This window comes from Oncorhynchus clarkii, chromosome 20 (genome assembly GCF_045791955.1).
Source record: "Oncorhynchus clarkii lewisi isolate Uvic-CL-2024 chromosome 20, UVic_Ocla_1.0, whole genome shotgun sequence".
In the NCBI taxonomy this organism is placed as follows: Eukaryota; Metazoa; Chordata; class Actinopteri; order Salmoniformes; family Salmonidae; genus Oncorhynchus; species Oncorhynchus clarkii.
This window is the reverse complement of record NC_092166.1, coordinates 57,047,513-57,063,214: the sequence shown is the minus strand read 5'-3', so window position 1 is coordinate 57,063,214 and position 15,702 is coordinate 57,047,513. Positions and strand designations below refer to the sequence as shown.

General features: G+C 41.5%; 1 protein-coding gene across 1 annotated transcript in view; it reads left to right on the top strand.

Moving 5' to 3' along the window:
* The first annotated feature begins 11,485 nt into the window (after nt 1–11,485).
* LOC139376560 (probable E3 ubiquitin-protein ligase HECTD2) overlaps nt 11,486–15,702 on the top strand; it is a 33,911-nt gene continuing 29,694 nt past the window's right edge. Inside the window, exons 1-4 of the mRNA XM_071119295.1 lie at nt 11,486–12,224; nt 13,754–13,871; nt 14,810–14,954; nt 15,194–15,296. Of these exons, the coding sequence (XP_070975396.1) occupies nt 12,132–12,224; nt 13,754–13,871; nt 14,810–14,954; nt 15,194–15,296 (459 nt within the window). The 5' untranslated portion in view covers nt 11,486–12,131. The remainder of the gene's footprint in view (nt 12,225–13,753; nt 13,872–14,809; nt 14,955–15,193; nt 15,297–15,702) is intronic.

Below are 15,702 nucleotides of genomic sequence, written 5' to 3'. Positions count from 1 at the left end.
TTGAGGGAAACCTGTTTCAGTCTTCCAGAGATTTGAGACTGTTACGAAGGTTCACCTTCCAGCAGGACAATGACCCTAAGCATACTGCTGAAGCAACACTTGAGTGGTTTAAGTGGAAACATGTAAATGTCTTGGAATGGCCTAGTCAAAGCACAGACCTCAATCCAAACCATGACTTAAAGATTGCTGTAAACCAGCGCAACCCATCCAACTTGAAGGAGCTGGAGTAGTTTTGCCTTGAAGAATTGTCAAAAATCCCGGTGGCTAGATGTGTCAAGCTGATAGAGACATACCCCAAGAGACTTGCAGCTGTTATTGCTGCAAAAGGTGGCTCTACAAAGTATTGACTTTAGGGGGTGAATAGTTATTCACACTCACGTTTTCTGTTTTTTTTGGTCTTATTTCTTGTTTGTTTTACAATATAAAATATTTTGCATCTTCAATGTGGTAGGCATGTTGTGTAAATCAAATGATACAAACCCCCCATAAAATCCATTTTAATTCCAGGTTGTAAAGGCAACAAAATAGGAAAAATGCCAAGGGGGGTGAATACTTTCGCAAGCCGCTGTGTATCTCTGAGATATGTTCTGTGATATTATTCAATCGTTGCCTTAGGGTGAGACCCAAGCCCACTTATGTCAGTGATCATAGTGCTAGCATTTAGCATATTATTGCCTTGTTGTGAATACAGATTAGAGTATCAGGCTTGCCAGCCAAAGGTTAGGACATTTGCAATTCAACAGGAGGACATAGACAAACATACAGCCTACAACATGGCCTGAGAAATGATCGATGAGTATGTCCCCGCCCAGTTTGAAATATGAGATAAGAACATAATCCTTGCTCCATTTGACCATGACTACAGTATCTGTGTTGCCTGGTTGGGTTGTCATCGATAGGCAGGCACTCATAGCATGTCTTTCTGCCATCAATTGTTTCATTTAATCTGGGAATGCTGTGAGGCTTGAGCCTCAGAGGCTACAAATAAACTGTCCGTACAGTAGCCCATAACTACTGAATACAGTGTAATCTTTAAGATAAGGACCGTTTGCAGTTAGTCATCCGTTAATAACACTTAATAACATGTTAGTAACACGTTAATAACACAGTCATGTGATTTAAAAAAAAGGATCTTGCCTTTTTCTTAGATGTGATCTGAGTAATGATTGAAATGTTTTTTCATTCTGTTTCTCTTTCTTTATGAAGTCTCACTTTCATAATGTTTTCCCATGACCTGAATGCATGTTATCTTGTAAATCCAGTTTGTGCGTCTCTGTCCCTGTCCACATAGAGAGTACAGGGAAGGCAAAGTCCGGTGAGAATCTGTGTAGCCTATATTGAGATCATATTGCTTAGCTCCCTCATTAACTCTGTGCTGTTAGACAGTAAATGCTGCCAAGGCCCCACGATACAGCTGCCCCTTCTCCTCAATGGGTAATTAGTGATAGAATTTATGAACTGTAATATTGTGTGGGAGCTGGGAAATGTAGAATTGTTTATGGCTCTGAGAAACGAGACTGTGACAAATAGACGATTGGGAAACTTTTAAACAGAGTGGGGAGGTGAGAAAGGTGTCGTGTTATAATAGTTATAACATTATTTAAGTAATACAACTATCAGCTGTTTAATATCTCAGGATTTAATGTAATCTCAAGTTTAACACAGTTTCATTCTTCAAAATTAATTTAGAAAATGGTGACATATCTGTGCCTGTGCATCTTGGTCCCATGGGAGCGTCTTCAGGAAATGTCACCATGGTGAAATGCCAACTAGGATTCAGATCTGTGATGCTGAAAAACAGTCCTACACTGACTATACAAAACATTCGTACAAAACATTCGGCTCTTTCGGTGACATAGACTGACCCGGTTAATTGAGGTGAAAGCTAGGATCCCTTATTGATGTCACTTGTTAAATCCAGTTCAATCATTGTAGAAGAAGGGGAGGAGACAGGTTAAAACAGGAGTTTTAAGTCTCGAGACAATTGAGACATGGATTGTGTATGTGTGCCATTCAGATGGTGAATTGGCAAGACAAAAGATGAAGTGCCTTTGAACGGGGTATGGTAGTAGGTACCAGGCACACCGGTTTGAGTGTGTCAAGAACTGCAACGCTGCTGGGTTTTTCATGCTCAACAGTTTTCCATGTGTACGAAGAATGGTCCACTACCCAAAGGACATCCAGACAACTTGACACAACTGTGGAAAGCATTGGAGTCAACATGGGCCAGCATCCCTGTGGAACACTTGTAGAATCGAATTGAAGCTGTTCTGAGGGCAAAAGGGGGTGCAACTCAATATTAGGAAGGTGTTTCTAATGATTTATACACTCAGTGTAGATGGATGCATTGCAGGTTAACAAGAACATAACGTTCTGTCCTGCACAGGTATTTTGTCTGTTTGGCGGTTAAGTCCCATCTCAACAATTTACTGCAATGGCGTGTTTCAGCAGCAACTCAAGATGCAACTCAAGCTAGGACTCCCTCTAAAGTTAACAGATCTTTATATGGTATTCCGCTGAAACATAGAGTGTATATGTGTGTGTGTGTGTTTATTGTCATATACACCGGACAGATGTGCTCTTTCACTACAGGGAGAACAGATTGATATCATGGGGTGTCAGACTGTATATGCCTTCCAGAGACTGAGAGGTGGAGAAGTCTTGACTACTTGTTATAGATCATGATGTAGGTTATGATGCATACACTCAAAAAAATGCTGGGTTGTTTGGTTGACCCATCTGCTGGGTTGCAGGTGTTGGGTCACTTAGTTGGGTTGTTTTCTTTGAAAACTGCTGGGTTAATGATGCTGGGTTATTGAGATATGACCCAGCGGGTCAGGTCAGAAGACTGGAGATGTGGCTTAGTAGGGGCATGGCTTGCAGATAGTTATTTTTGGCCACCCGTGAGAGTAAATGTCATTCTGGTTCATCTGTTCTGTTGTATTGTTATCACATGTTAACATTGAATACTGACACTATTGAAGTTTTGATGAGGCTTACACAAGTGTATGAATTCTTCAAGAGCCTATGCATATCCCAATGTTGGGATATGTAAATAATACATATCCCAACATGGTATCTCGATTTTGGGACATGTAAATGATAATGTTATAAATTTTGTATTAGAAAGTGTATTGCGCAAAAATATTCAAGGAAAATTTAAATCTGCAGTGTACATTGTTAACATGATGAACAAAAATTATATTTATTGTTACGAGTGGCCAAAAATTATGATATGAAAGCCACGCCCCTAATAGGCCACACCTCCTGAAAATAACCAATGGATTACATTAATTAAGACCCAGCTGCTGTATTAATCCAACTGATCGTTAAAAGAAACACATGCAGGTTAAATTAATCCATGTTTGGGTAATCCAAACAACCCAACTTGTAACCCAGCATGTGTTCTGTCCAATATTTACCTGGCGCTGGGTTACCAAATTACCCAAATTGTGTTGTTTTTAGCCCAGCATTCGTTTGTGTGTAGCATTAATTGAGAGTGAAGGCTGTGCATTGTAGTCCCCACCTATTCCCACAGTGCTGAAGACAACAGTTCAATTGTGATGATACTTTTTTCAAATATAATGAAGGGGTCATCATTTGTCCTTCACTTTAATGCGCTGGGCTGTAATATTAGTGGGAAGTCCACGTAAAATCCATTATAGAAATTTAAAAAATGTGCTTGTGCCCTTTCACTCTTCATACTATTGTCACTAACAGGATTGAGGCCAGTCTGTGAAACTTTGTCTCAATCACCCTTTGTTCAGGAACAAGGCAGAAAAACGGAAAGGGCATAAATGAAGGAATTGGGTCCGGGCCATACCACTGGTCAAAGAGTTCTGTTCTGCCTCCCTTTCAGCTGCTCTCAGCGGTGTGAGAGCCAGCCAAGGAAAATAAAAGCTTTGTGCCTGGGCCCTCACCACACACACACACACACACACACACACACACACACACACACACACACACACACACACACACACACACACACACACACACACACACACATACACACACATGAATGTGTACACACACAGACACACACGGAAGGACAGACACACACACTCTTTAATTTCACAAATTTATGTGCGGTTTCCCATCCTAAGTCAGACATAGTAAAAGCCTTCGAAAGTAAGCCATCCACATGAGGGTGTGTAAGGGTGTGCTGAACTCAAAAAGTAATTGATTACGTCAAATAGCTGATAATCGGATTGCCTTGTAGTTAAGGCTGTAGGCAATCACTCTTTCCAATTATGAGCTGAACCTATGAAAATATTATCATTAACCTAAGAATCCAGTGCTAAGTCACCTGACTACTGCAACTGTAAATCAGCAAAACCTTCAGAGTGAATTCAGACGAATAGATCTCATTACGAAACCATGATGGCATCCCAGCCGGGAGGGCTAAAATTAGCATTCAGCCAGCATCGCTTAGTCACAGAATGTCATTTCTTTCAAAGCCATCCACGCTCAGCCATGACATCACTCACTGTTTGGGAACAACTCCCAAAATGTAGCCTATTGAAGAGGGCGGTACCTTAAAACTTGGTTAGACCTGCTATACTTCAGCCTAGAAGACCTGGTACAACACGCCACCACCAGAGAGGATGCTAGTGACAGATATACATGTACCGTCCGATATGGTGACAACATTCCCCACAGGGTCAGCCTGTAAAGTTGATCCTTCCCATTATTAACACTGGTGGCGCATAAGTGACACTGTGACTATTATGTGTCATGTTAATGGTATGTGAAATCAGGTGACTTGGATCAATGTACCCCATGCACAGGTTCAGTAGACATGTTCCCATTTTTTTTTGCTTTAAGTAATGGATACAGTACAGATATAACTACAGGCTGGCTAAAGCTAGACCATATTGATCAAATGTACCAGAAGTACAGTAGTTAGTGTGGTACCCCTCTGTACTGTAAGGGAAACAGCACAGAGAGTACAGCACAGAGTTCAAATAAAACAGACAATTATGTTGAAACATAGAGCTGCCAAATGCAGGTGGAGATTACCACACACCTCTTGGAGGCGAAGAGAATGATTCATACATCATGTGATGTTCCAAAGCCGTTGCTAAGCATCAAGGATGTGCATCAAGGATGTGGGATAGAAAGCAGGACAGAGAGGCACTCAAACCAAGCTGAAGAAGTGATACCTTTCAATTACTTTCTGGTATCCCTATAATAACTAATCATAGACAGCTCACCTATCAGAGTTGAACTTGATATGCATATCCATATCCTGTATTGTGTTTTACAGTAGCTATGGTTATGTAACGTCAGGTCAGGTCCTAACTGGAAAACTATGACCCAGATTTTTTCCTGGTCCGTCCACACTTTTGTAAAAACCTCTCGCCATAGTTACAGTAAACACTGTTCAAATCAATTTTGCCTTCAAGACTTTCATGCACAATTCAAACCACAGATTCATATTAACACAGGAAATTATAATCTGCGATAAACAGACTTCTTGTTGCTATGAGACTACACATCCAGCTTCAGTTCTCCATTTTTGGACATGACAAGTTATTTATAAACTCAAATCAAATCAAAATTGTATTGGTCACATACAGATGTTTAGCAGATGTTATTGCGGGTGTAGCGAAATGTTTGTATTTCTAGCTCCAACAGTGCAGTAATATCTAACAATTAATATCTAATAATTTCACAACAATACACACAATACACACAAATCTAAAGTAAAGGAATGGAATTATGAATATATAAATATTTGAACGAGCAATGTCGAAGCGGCATCAACTAAAATACAGTAGAATATAACAGACTACAGTATATACATATGAGATGAGTAATGCAAAATATGTAAACATGATTAAAGTGACTAGTGTTCCATTATTAAAGTGGCCAGTGATTTGAAGTCTATGTACAGTATATAGGGCAGCAGCCAATAAAATGGCACCAGAGAAGAAGGCAGATATTTTGTGACCTGGGTGGGAAATTCTATGTCTTCTATTTCTTTGTTTTTGGCCGAGTGTGGTTTGTTTTCTGTTTAGTTGCTGCTGCCTTACAGAACTGTGCGCTTTCGTTTTTTTTTGTTGTCTTTGTTATTTTGTTTGGTGTCATCAATAAAAATACGATGTACGCCTACCACGCTGTGCCTTGGTCTCCTTCTACCACCGAGAGCCGTTACAGATATACTGCTTTCACGGAAACAGGTTCAGATACCCGTGATTTGCGTGAAGAGGAGGCGGAGAAACGGGGGACAGAGGGCGGGCTGCTTTCTGAGAATTTGTAGGTGATCGAATAAACCCCCACTTCCTTCCATTCTGCTAGCAAATGTGCAATCTTTGGAGAATAAAATCGATGACCTACATGCAAGATTAAACAAAACTGTAATATCTTATGCTTAACAGAGTCGTGGCTGAACGATGACACTATCAACATACAAGCGGTCTGGTTATACGCTGTACCAGCAGGAAAGAACAGCGATGTCTGGTAAGACGAGGGGCGGCAGACTATGTATTTTTGTAAATAACAGCTGGTGTACACTATCTAAGGAAGTCTCGAGCTATTGCTCGCCTGATGTATCTCATGGTAAGCTGTAGACCACACTATCTACCTAGAGAATTTTCATCTGTATTTTTCTTAGCTGTTTTACATACCACCACAGTCAGAGGCTGGCACTAAGACAGCATTGAATGAGCTGTATTCCGCCATAAGCAAACAAGTAAACGCTCAGAGGTGGCACTCCGAGTAGCCGGGGACTTTAATGCAGGGAAACTTAAATCTGTTTTACCAAATTTCTATCAGCATGTTAAATGTGCAACCAGAGGGGAAAAAACTCTGGACTCCACACACAGAGATGCATACAAAGCTCTCCCTCGCCCTCCATTTGGCAAATCTGACCATAATTCTATTCTCCTGATTCCTGCCTACAAGCAAAAATTAAAGCAGGGGAGCACCAGTGACTAGATCAATAAAAAAGTGGTCAAATGAAGCAGATGCTAAGCTACAGGACTGTTTTGCTAGCACAGACTGGAATATGTTCCGGGATTCCTCCGATGGCATTGAGGAGTACACCACATCAGTCATTGGCTTCATCAATAAGTGCATCGATAACGTCGTCCCCACAGTGACCGTACGTACATATCCCAACCAGAAGCATTGGATCACAGGCAACATCTGCACTGAGCTAAAGGCCAGAGCTGCCGCTTTCAAGGAGCAGGACTCTTCTAAGAAATCCTGCTATGCCCTCCGACGAACCATCAAACAGGCAAAGCATCAATACAGGACTAACATCGAATCATACTACACTGGCTCTGATGCTCCTCGGATGTGGCAGGAAACCATTACAGACTACAAAGGGAAGCATTTCCTGACGGGCCACCCTCAAGTGGTAAGGGTAGGTAACAACACATCCGCCATGCTGATCCTCAACACAGGGGCCCCTCAGAGGTGCGTGCTCAGTCCACTCCTATACTCCCTGTTCACTCATGACTGCACATCCAGGCCCGATTCCAACACCATCATTAAGTTTGCCGATGACATAACAGTATCAACAGCCTGATCACCGACACTGACGAGACAGCCTATAGGGAGGAGGTCAGTGACCTGGCCATGTGTTGCCAGGACAACAACCTCTCCCTCAACGTGATCAAGACAAAGGAGAAGATTGTGGACTAGAGGAAAAAGAGGACCGAGCACACCCCCATTCTCACCGACAGGGCTGCAGTGGAGCAGGTTGAGAGCTTCAAGTTCCTTGGTGTCCACATCACCAACAAACTAACATGATCCAAGCACACACACGACACAAGATAGTCGTGAAGAGGGCACGACAACACCTTTTCCCCTTCACGAGACTGAAAACATTTGGCATGGGTCCTCAGATTCTCAAAAGGTTCTACAACTGCACCATCGAGAGCATCCTGGTTGTATCACTGCCTGGTATGGCAACTGCTCGGCCTCCGACCGCAGGCACTACAGAGGGTAGTGTGGACGGCTCAGTACATCACTGGGCCCAAGCTTCCTGCTATCCAGAACATTTATACCAGGCGGTGTCAGAGGAAGGCCCAAAAAATTGTTAAAGACTCCAGCCCTGCTCGTCATAGACTGTTCTCTCTGCTACCACATGGCAAGTGGTACCGGAGCGCCAAGTCTAGGTCCAAGAGGCTTCTAAACAGCTTCTAAACAGCTTCTACCCCCAAGCCATTAGACTCCTGAACACCTAATCAAATGACTACCCAGACTACAGTATTTGCATTGCCCCCACCTCTTTTACACCGCTGCTACTCTGTTGTTATCATCTATGCAAAGTCACTTTAAGAAATCTACCTATATGTACATATTACTTCAACTAACCGGTGACACAGCACATTGACTCTGTACTGGTACCCCCCTGTATATCGTCTCGCTATTGTTATTTTACTGGTGCTCTTTAATTACTTGTTACTTTTATTTCTTATTCCTATCCATATTTTTTGTTAGCGGCTCGTGAGTAAGCATTTCACTGTATTTGGTGCATGTGACTAATAACATTATATTTGATTGCTATTTAACAGTCTGATGGCCTTGAGATAGAAGCTGTTTTACAGTCTCGCGGTCCCAGCTTTGATGCACCTTTACTGACCTCTCCTTCTGGATGATAACGGGTTGAACAGGCAGTGGCATGGGTAGTTGTTGATGATCTTGATGATCTTTTTAGCCAATCTCTTGGCTGGACAGTAATTGCATTTCCCTGCCTATGGAGCTCTTACAATGAGAAGAAACATCTGCAGGAGTCAGTTCTGTGAATAGGGGGGTGCTCCCTCTGCTGTTTCCTGAAACTATAAGGGCCTTGGTCGGAGTGAGAGAGGAGGCTTGAAAATGCTTATTTGGAATGTGGAGAACAAAAGCTATGTTGACATTTGAACATGCTCTATTTTCTTTGTCCTGGAAATTGGTTTGACTTTTGTGCATTGATAGCACATTCCTTACCCGATGTGGATTTCAGTCTCAGGCCAACTCAATGACTCAGGGCAGAGGTAATGGTAAAACCATTCAACCACATAGAGGTTTCTTTGGTGTTGTCACTAATATGAGTTGTCATATTTCCTGTACACCTCATAAAGTGTGTACAGTATGCAGAAGTTTAGGGAATACAGATTGACAGTGCTTCAGATGACCAGTCTCAGTGTGGCTTGTGGTGAGTTGCAGGCGTCTTTCCCACAATGACTCTGAATAGTCAGCGCCTCACAAAAGCCAACCTCGTCAATGCTGCTGCTAAGACTTCATTCAAATTACAGCTCTGCCAAGAAAATCGCAGGACATGCCGACTTAGTCCATAGTCAATGGCGGCATGTGCATTTAGCCCCATTAAAACAGGCTCTAAACAAAAGTATGTTCCCTAACATGGCCCTCCAGTCCCCACCTCTCGGGTGTCTCTGTGGAATGCACCAATAAAGCCTGTCTTGTTAATTCAAATGTAATGATCCAGTTTCAGGGTCTGACTACCTAAGAGCCAAGTTTTTCAAACATGGTAATCTGAGGCCATAAACATATCAAGCCGTAAAGTACCGTGTTAGGACCCTACAGATAGGCTTAAGTCATGGTGACAGTCGGGTGTCATTCCACAGGGATTTGTATCGCGCTGAGAAAAGGTGCCAGTGTCATCCGAGCCATGTTCCCCTGCATGGGGCCAGAGCCGCAGCGCCAGCAAGCACCAAGGGTCTTGGCTGTGTACACACACGGTCATGTTACGGTTGGAAATGTCTGACTTACTGGATACTGACAGGTGGGCAGTAATGTGTATTGGTCAGGGTGGAACGTGGATAGGTGCACACATGGAGCACTCTGTACAGTTTACAGAATCTGCCTGAACATCACTTAGGTATGCTAACGTATCAGTCGAGGCAATGCGGGAACATCATGCGTGATTCACATCTTTACGAGGAACATGCAATATGTTATCACCTCTTTATTACTGATGTGTGAGTCAGCCTTGGTGTAGGTTTGCTTGAATAAATATGCAAAACAAACATTATAAGCTTAAAATATTAGATGTGATTGTAATGATTATATAACAGCTACTGTAACCTGAAGCATGTGTGTTCTTCACCCCAAATGATGACATTTGACAACAATTGGATAAGATGGATAAAGTGAGCTTATGTCCTTTACCTAGTATTCAAACAATGACTCCTTTGTTTGTAATGACTGAGTGACATAGATTTCCTAGATTTATTTCCTAGATTTCACAGACGGAAATCTGGTCTTGCAGTTCCATGTGTAATGTTATGGAAGAACAGCCAGATGTTCCCTTCTGTATTTCAGCAGCCAGTTAACTGAGAGTGAATGATCCATCTCTTGTCTGGACAATGATTGCATTTCCCTGCCTACGGAGCTCTTACAGTGAGAAGGTACATCTGGAAGAGTCCGTTGTAAATACAAAGCCATCCAGGAAACCAAATACAGTGCGAGGAGAAACTAGATGTGACGCTTCTGCTCGACCTTGTCGTCCTTACAGAAGAACTGTTCAAGGAATAGAATGAGATCATGTATAGCACTGCAACATAGAAAAATACCCTAGTTCAAATACAATAGGCCTGGAACGATTTGAAAACAGATCCATTCTACCACCTACTGGTTGAGTCCGACACTTACACCATAGCATGTGTGGCATGTGGCACTACAGTGCGATTGTATCCTGTACATTTGTGATATGTTATTTGACTGATCAACTATCTTCATTAGGAATTATAAACACATTTCTGTCTCTTCCACTATGTCATTCAGCATCCCAAAGAGAATTAGAAACGATAGCCCCCCCCCAAAATCATATAGTAAATCAAATTGGCCTCTGTGTGGATAAACTAGTGCAATTTGCACCAGTAATGTAATCAATAATATTCTAGCATGGTCCTCCTCAGATAGCAGCAGTTGATTGCTTTGTCCAGTGTCCATGATCTTCACCACCAAGTGGTGCTGATCACTAGTCCAGTGGTTGTATTCAGGCTCTGGCTCCACTCTGGCTGTGTTGGAAAACACTCCACAATCATCTCAAACATGTGGCTTTAACATGTGGATAGGGGGAATAGCTATAGCATATAGGACTCTGACTCAGTGCCCAGTGATGAAGCTGTGAGGATCCCACTCTGTCAGCTAGAAGTTCCATAATGGCAATTTGTTTGCATCAGTAACAATCACCCCAATCTACAGTGATGAAGAGGCTGTAATTATCCTCCTCATTACTCATCTGACAGATTATTTAAAGCTTAGTTCATGCTCATGATGTGCCTGGCTCTCATCTGAAGTTTGTGTTGGCACTAATGACAGAGTTGTGGTAAAGGGTGGAGAAGGCTCCTCTGCTCTGGTTATCTTACCAGTGAAACTTACCAGTAGCCTGCTGAGATGCTGAAAGTGTCTATCTTCACAATCAACTTTGTAGTACTGTATTATGATTAGAAAAGGCAAAAGCGGGGCCAAGTCACCACGTGTAACAACACCGTTATAATAACGTGTTGAGTTTATAAAGTAGGCCAGTAGGGCAGGGTAGTAAACCTAGTCTATATCGTATCACTTGGATTCCTTGAATAGGCCTACAGAGAAACTCAAATGTGGTCTATCAGTAGCCTACTGTACATAGTAATAAATTAATCGCTCGAGCCGTTTCCTCGAAGTTTAAACAGACCCTGGCTGGGAGAAGTAAATCAGTCAGCACTACCGTGCAGTGCACACAGCAAACCCGCGCACTTACGTAAGGACATCCATGGTATCCAAGCTCGTAACTATGAACCTCCTCTTAAACAACATGGCGCATGTGTACAGCTGCGCTGCAAATATAGACGATACATCCAGTTAGGTGGGAAATGAGTCATTTATGCTCACCTAGCACCTAAAATAGACTTCGGCGACACGATCGGATGCAGACGCTCGCGCCTGTTTACTTTGACTAACAGCATCAGTCTCTGCGCGCTTTGACAACTTTGCGCGAGCTCACCTGTTTACCATGAAGACGAGAGAGCCTTTCAGGTCCTGAACCGTTACTTCGTTTCAGATCGAATGTTTTGTTACTGCGGGTACCGTGTATGCGGGTACTGTGAGTTCTTTTAACGTGTTTTAGTTAAGAAAAAAGCACAAAAAAGCTATGTGACTGCGACCTTAACCAGACTTCAACGGATGAAGAAATGCTACTCAACATTATGAGAGAAAACAACACACAACTGCACCAGGGGGAAAGGGAGAGAGATAGACTCCCTCCAATTTCAAATCATTCCTCTGTGAGTATAATTTTTTAAATTATTAAATATGACAAATACATATTTTCATGTTCAATTAACGAAGACATAAAATAAAAATTAAAAAGTAAAAAAATATCTAAAAAAATAATGTGGGATCAATGTCATACTAATTATGTCATCATGTAAAAATACAATAAAACGTTTAGAAAAAGGTTTGGATTGAGAAAAATGTGTTTTTCCAATGCATAATAGTAACGTACTAACGCATTTCAATGATCTCAGAGCTTGTCCTTTTGGGGAAATGTGTTAACGTTAAAACTGAGGGTGGAACTTTTGGACAGCTCTTCCTACCCTATTATGCTATAAAACAGCATCGCAACTCTGTGAGTAATGAGTGCTAATAATATGCAGTGTTGGGGAAGCTACTCCGAAAATATAGTTCACCAAGCTACCAATTACTTTACACTGAAAGAAGTTAAGCTATACCAAGCAGTAAAATTAGATTTAAAAAAACAGATACAAATTTACCATCTGGAACAACGGGACTGTGAAGCAACACAACCATAGGCACAGAAACATGCGTACACACGCGATAATGTACACACTATACACACGTACGCATGGATTTTGTGTTGTAGATAACGTTATGTGGCGGTGGTGGAGTATGGGGCCTGAGGGTACACAGTGTGTGAATGTTTTGACAATTGTATAACTGCCTTCATTTTGTTGAACCCCAGGAAGAGAAGCTGCTGCCTTGGCACCAGCTAATGGGGATCCATAATAAATACATATTCAAATACCAAAGCTACCCCGAAAATATAGTTTACTTAATTCAAGTTACTATCAATCAATCAATCAATCAATCAAAATGATTTATTAAGCCCTTTTTACATCAGCCGATGTCACAACGTGCTATACAGAAACCCAGCCTAAAACCCCAAACAGCAAGCAAATGCAGATGTAGCGCTATGAAAAAGTAGTTCACTACATCCAAACTACTTCGTGAAAAATTATCCTATCATAAAAATCTGAAATGTCATCGACTACAAATTGCACGAACAGATCACCCTGGAGTGAACAGAATGTGTAATTTAGCTTATTAAATTTCAATTGAGAATTAGCCAGGTCTGATGTCGAAAAATAAACTCAATTAGGCAATATTTTCTTTCCATTTAAAAAAGTTGGATGTAATTCCAGTAGTCAGCTACAACACTACATGGCTAAATAAATAATTAACTACCAAGATTTGAATTTAGTTCAACTACCACCAAGCTACTGCAAAATGTTGTTACATTACTAACTGAACTACATGTAGTTCATTAATCCCCAACACATTATCACTAAAACAAAGCCCACATATTATACTGTACATTTTGTTCATGTATTCCACTTTTATTTCTGTAGCCTAAGTGCCTAAGTACTTGCTGTGAATGAACAGTATTCTATGCTGTCATAGTTCTCATCTATACTATTATAATTATGATTAAATCCAGGACTTAATGTCAATATTTGAACATCCAAGACTCCATGATGTCTATAATATGAATTCTGTTTTTTTTTTGTCATAGGGTACTGATCGTGGACCAAAGCTGCCATATCCTTCCCTCAATTTAATCTCAAACCACAAAAAGGAGGCTGGTAGCCACAGCTTCTCCTCCCAGTTTATTCTTCCTGGCATACGGCATGGTAGGTCCCGTCATGGTAACCCTAATGAACACATTACTTCATTCAAGAGTCCGTCTGGAGATTGTGAAGCTCATGCTGAACCAACATCAAAGTGCAGACATGAAGAACTTACTCCAGTTTGATCCCAATGGCATATCCAACGTGAGCTATCAGTATGGCTACCTAGCACATTTCTGATGTTCTTACCTTCAGGAACAGGGTGTCTAACAAAGCTGATTCGATGAACAGATATCGTCTCTGGCATCAATCATCTCTAATTGATAAACAGTACTGTCCTGGGATAGACTGCACCTTGGCTGAGTATGAACAAAGTGTTCAAGAGGAACACATTGAGACTTAGAGACATCACTGAGAATTTTACAAGGAAATAGTTTTCACAGCGCTCACAAAAGAACGGCTTGTTGCAATTTCAAAGTGACCCAAGCAGGCTGCTTTGAAATAATGAACAATACACCAGGCAGATGTGTTGTCATGGCTTCATATTCTTGAGGTCAAAGATGTTGGAAGAGACTTGAAAATCATTGATTGATGCAGATGAGAGAGACAAAGGGCCATTCAGAGCTGCTCATCCTTTAGAGGGAGAACTTGTTCTGGGTAAAATGAGCACTACTGTTGTGTTTTCAAAATACAAGATGTTAATATGTTGTTGTCACTTGTAAGTATGGAGAGTTCATTGACCCATGCAAAAAAAAATGTTATGCAGGTTTCATCTAATGGCTTAAAAAGTCCAAGGTTGCAAGTCTGTCCATCTTGTTATATCACCGTTAACTGCGATAGTTAAACTATAATATTGTGGATTAGAGTACCTGTCTTAAACACCTTATACTCTGGTACCTGGGCTCTCATTGCCAGTAAGTAGGGTTGATAATATGAATTACCGCCTTCGTTTTAGTTAGGAATTGGTTATGTGGTTACATGTGTTGTTATTCCCCCTGCAGGCAGAGATCTTCCCCCCATCTGTCCTGATGTCAGACAAAAGCATCAACATCGCATCACCATTGACATTCTGTCTCCTGAGGTCAGGGCTCGCTTTGCCTCCGATCCTGTCATCCCCATCCGCACCAAGACAGCCAAAGAGTTTCAGTAAGCACACACACACACACACACACACACACACACACACACACACACACACACACACACACACACACACACACACACACACACACACACACACACACACACACACACACACACACACACACACACACACACACACACACACACACACACACACACACACACACACACCTGTGTCATCATTATCATCAATATTATACTCCAACAGAAACATCTGTTAATGTTCATCTAACTTTCACTAGGGAGGACATTGAGAGGGCCACGGTCTCCGGCGATTGGAAACACGTCCATGACTTCTACTTGACCACATTCGACTCCTTTTTGGAACTGAATGCTGCCTTTAAGGTGGGGGATCCCTATGTGTGTGCCATATCCAATCCTGCGGTTCCATATTTGTATCGTCAGTCAAGCCAGTGCTAGTTATACAGCATGTTCTTAAATGACTTATTAAACTATATCAATTCATTTGACTGGATAAGTGCGATGGTAAAATTGCTAAAGCAACAGTGATCATTTTGAAATATGACTGATCAATGCAAATAAAAGGTGACCATTGTTTTGGTGTTTAAAGTCGGTGAATAGAGTCTTTCTGGGAGCCAGGAAAAGGGGAATTTGGAGAGTTGTTTTTGAGTCTGTAAATGAATGAATGAAGTCATTCAGAAGGTTGTATAAAAAAAAAGAGCACATGTGTGTGGTTTTCATAGAGAGTATTAATCATGAGAGCAGAACCTATAAGAAAGCGTATGATCAT